At 45.1% G+C, this 4,506-nt stretch overlaps 1 protein-coding gene across 1 annotated transcript; it reads right to left on the bottom strand.

The window, feature by feature from the left end:
• Positions 1–4: 4 nt before the first annotated feature.
• Positions 5–3,378, bottom strand: krt4 (keratin 4). Its single transcript, XM_028970185.1, has 9 exons — positions 2,893–3,378; positions 1,904–2,112; positions 1,722–1,782; positions 1,521–1,616; positions 1,225–1,389; positions 996–1,121; positions 604–824; positions 430–482; positions 5–334 (listed from the first exon to the last, which is right to left on the bottom strand). The coding sequence occupies exons 1-9, from the start codon at positions 3,271–3,273 to the stop codon at positions 207–209; spliced, it is 1,440 nt and encodes a 479-aa protein (XP_028826018.1). The 5' UTR covers positions 3,274–3,378; the 3' UTR covers positions 5–206.
• Positions 3,379–4,506: the final 1,128 nt, after the last annotated feature.

Genomic DNA, 4,506 nt, shown 5'->3' on the forward strand with positions numbered 1-4,506 from the left:
GTACAACATTGGAGGTCTCAGATTTATTTGATGTTTTAGGGTGCTACAGTCATGGGTTAAGATGCATGTTCACTTTATGAATAGTAAGGGTGGTGGGCCATGGAGAGGAAGTCTGCTGACATGGGGAAGGGGGAGATGGTCTGTCTGGATCTGGTGATTGCTCAGCTTTTGGGGTCAGATGTGGGGTCAGAGTTGTGGTGGGCTCTTTAATAGTGCCGCATGCTGCTGGTCTTCACGACTGATGATTTGGTGATTGTTGCACTGCCCCCACCCATGCCATAACCACTGCTTCCACTGAAACCGAATCCACCCCCAGAACTGGAATTGGTGAAGCCTAAACAAACACAAGAGAATATTAGACACAATAAAAATATTCTCCAGCTGTATTTAAAACACAATTTCTAAAAGAATAAATAAGTAAAATCCTACCTCCAGAAGATGACTGAACATGGATGGTGGCATTTGCTCCTCCAGAGGACAGTCTGAGGAATTAAATGTTGAAAGTCATGTGAAAAAAAAATACAATCCATCTGGCAGCCTCCAAACTACAAGCAGTGGTTAGCTATCTTAGTACAGTCTTGGAATTCTGCAAAGTATTCTTACCTGCTCTCTTCTCCTTCAAGAAGTTTCCTGTAGGTGGCGATCTCAATGTCCAGGGCCAGCTTGACGTTCATCAGCTCCTGGTACTCACGCACCTGGCGTGCCATGTCCTGCTTAGCTCTCTGCAGTGCATCCTCCAGGTCTTTGATGCGCAGTTTGGCATCCTTGACTGCCAACTCACCACGCTCTTCTGCCTCCGCAATTTGAGCTTCCAGATTGGAACGCTGAGCAGCCCAGAAGAAGGGACAGAAATTGTTATTATTTGGCCATTTTGAGCTGCGATAGTTAATGCACAATGTCACATATTTCACATATAGGTAAAATTATACATGTGGTGGCAAAAATAACATGATCTTGTCATTATTTGCCAGTACGATTAGGATTGTTCAGATCACCTGTGCTTTGATGGAATCAATCTCATTCTGCAGTCTGGCGATCATGCGGTTAAGTTCAGCAATCTCAGCCTTGGTGGTGCGAAGGTCATCCCCATACCGGCCAGCAGAGGTCTGCATCTCTTCATACTGACATGAAAAAACACATGTACACATGTAGAGAACAGCTTCCTTTGCACTGTTGTTACACTTTGTGCATGTATGTGTGTGTGTACGTGTGTTTAGTGCTCACCTTCTGTTTGTACCAGGTTTCTGCTTCTGCACGGCTGCGGTTGGCAATGTCTTCGTACTGTGCCCGCACTTCAGCCACAATGGCATCCATGTCCAGGTTACGGCTGTTGTCCATCTCAACAATTACTGAGGTGTCCTTGATCTGGCCCTGGAGCTCACGGAGTTCCTAAAAACCCACAAAGACTCTAATTACTTAATATATTCATATCATGCATGCACAGGATAACTTCAGGTATTCTTATTTTTCATCCATCTCTTACTCTTATTTTAGAAGAAAATAAATGATGGGGGACTCACTGCCTCATAGATGGCTCTGAGAAAGTTGATCTCATCCTGAAGGGCATCAACCTTTGCTTCCAGCTCCACTTTGTTCATGTAGGCAGCATCCACATCCTGTATGTCACAAAGGCATACTATTAAAACAAGCAATTACAATCTGTGGCACCTCCTAATATCCAGAACGATGCAAGAGGAGTGAAGATGAGCTGAATGTCTTACCTTCTTAAGCAGCACAAACTCATTCTCTGCTGCAGCACGCTTGTTGATCTCCTCCTCATACCTGCAGTAGGAGCATGAATTCCAGCGTTACTGATATTCTGTAGCGGATTTGTTTGACACTGGCATGCATCTTAGTACAGAAATATTAAATCGTGGATGAGAAGAAGACAAGTGTCAGTCACTTTTTCTTGAAGTCTTCCACCAATCCCTGCATGTTCTTCAGTTCACCACCCAGCTTCATTTTCTCATTTCCCAAGTTGTCCAGCTGGCGACGCAGGTTTGCGATGTAGGCTTCAAACATGGCATCGATGTTGGAGCGTGTGACAGTCTGGTCTTGGAGGAGACTCCACTTGGTCTCCAGCATCTTGTTTTGTTGCTCTAGGAAACGGACCTGTGAAAGGCGACAAGAGAGAAAGAGAGAAAGAGAAAAGATGAAGCATAGATTCATATTATATTATACTTTTTTATAGTACTGAGATTCGAATTTTTACTGTTTTAAGTGTGTGTGGTGTGTGAGTATATGGGTGTGTCATGGTTTGAATAAACAGTGTCTGAGTGAAGATACAGACACACCCTTTTCTAAACAAGATAAGATAAAGTAAGCGTGCATGTGTGTGTGTGTGTGTGTGTGTGTGTGTGTGTGAGCACAACTAGTCTTTTTCCCTTGTTGGAGCTGCAGAGTAGAGAGGAGTACAGCTACCAACTTGTCCCCAAAGAGGAGGCTTGATGGGATGTAACTCTACAGATCTCCAAAACAGGTTATTGGATTAAAATGTCAGCCTGTCTGTATCTTGCAGAAGACAAGTGTGACTCCAGGCCACGCCCTTTGGATGTAGACCGTCAGGGTGATTTATGTGTAATGTGTGTGGCTTGCAGACTTTGGACTGATTGCTAGTTTACAGTTGCCAAGCAGCGGATCTCCACCCTTGTTTAAACAGAAAAGGGGAAACACAGAACCTCAGACAGGTGAGCGGGGCTAAAAGTCATATTTAGCTGATTCACGGCAATGAGACGGTACGTCATCTAGGCTGATTGACTGAGATTACTGTCTGTTCTCGTTAGATTTACCATAGAAACCTCACTAACATCAACACACACAGCCTTAATAATATATATTTCTAGCACAGACATAATGCATAATTCAGCTGCTCTCAGAGAAACAAAGACTCACTTTGTCAATGAAGGAGGCAAACCGGTTGTTGAGGGTCTTGATCTGTTCCTTCTCCTGTGTGCGCACTGCTTGGATGGTGGGGTCGATTTCCAGATTGAGGGGGGTCAAGAGGCTGGAGTTGACTGTCACTGCGGTGATGGGAGCATGCACAAAACCGCCTGCGCCTCCTCCAAACCCGCCAGCGCTGCTGCTGCTGTACTGGTAGCTGCTGCCCACCATGCCTCCTGCTCCCAGACCAAGGCCCCCAACACCAGAACGGCGGACGGACACGCTGCTGGCTCGGGAGGAACCGGCTGGAGCGGCGTAGGCCGAGTGGCTGGAGAAATTCCGCCGTACACTGGGGCCGGAGCTAAAGGTGGTGGTGCTCACTCTGGTGCTCATGCTGCTGGAGAGGTGGAGGCGAGAGAGGAGTGTAGCAGACTCACGACAGGAGGCCTTCACAGAGGACAGTCAGATCCCTCAGTGTGCCTGACTGCAGTGGCCACTGGCTTTTAAAGTCGCAGCCTGGGGCGGGGACACGCATTCCTCACACTCTACCTGTTAAACAGGTAGGGAGGGATTACTGGACATAAAGCTAGACACACCCTGACCTGGGCATGACCACTGTTTTTTTTTTTTGGTGAATAATGCATCTCTTATCTGTGTCCTACCATATTTGGACCCATTTGTGGATGCTGAAGATGGGTCTGTTTTTTTTTTGTTTTTGTTTTGTTTCTGCAGTCATTGGAGATGAAAAATATTTCCATTCATGGAACTAAACCCAAAGCCTGAAAAATCTCCCAGGACATAAATCCTCTTTACTGCTGGCATGTATTTAGAAATTTGCCAAACCCAGAATCCTCCATCTGACTGTTAGATTATGAGAGTGATTCATCACTCTAGGGAACATGTTCCCACTGCTCCAGAGTCCAAATCACTGTGCTTTATATAGTTGGGCGCATAATGCAACTGAACGTACATGTATATACTACACTCTTCAGCACCCATGGTCCCACTCTGTAGGCTGATAATGCTTGTGGACGGCTCTGCTTCTTAATCGGTACTGACTGATAACCAGGGAACAAATGTGACCAACTGAATGACAAAGCCTTAGTTGAAGTCACTGGTTGCCTCTGCCTGACAAACATATGTGGAGATGACACCATTCAGCCTATGTAAAGCAAAACATGAATAAGTGTGCTACTACTGCACAGATTAGTATGTTTCAGAGAAATGGGTTGTAACCAACACTGACTGGACCATGTTTTCTGATCCTGAAGCAAGAAACATAGCAATCAGTGTAGATTCAGGCTGGCCTTGTAGAAGCACAGCTGGGCACAGTAAAGGTTTAAACCCATGAGTTGAACAATTCAGACTATGTGTACACACACAATACATAATTATACACATGCATGACTGCAGCAACTCAAGCAGATCAATATTTTAAAAATGAGAGTACTGTCACACTAAGACATGCACAGATTTCTGTGAGAGTAAATTCCTCACTAGGTGCTGTAAAGTTTAAAGTGTATGAATGAGGGTGTGTCAGTATGAGTGAAAGAGGGTGTGTGTGCACCTTTCTCTACATAACAGGTCAGTCAGCTTCAGAATCTTAAAATATGCCTTGATCTTCTC

This window comes from Denticeps clupeoides, chromosome 2 (assembly GCF_900700375.1).
Source record: "Denticeps clupeoides chromosome 2, fDenClu1.1, whole genome shotgun sequence".
Lineage (NCBI taxonomy): Eukaryota > Metazoa > Chordata > Actinopteri > Clupeiformes > Denticipitidae > Denticeps > Denticeps clupeoides.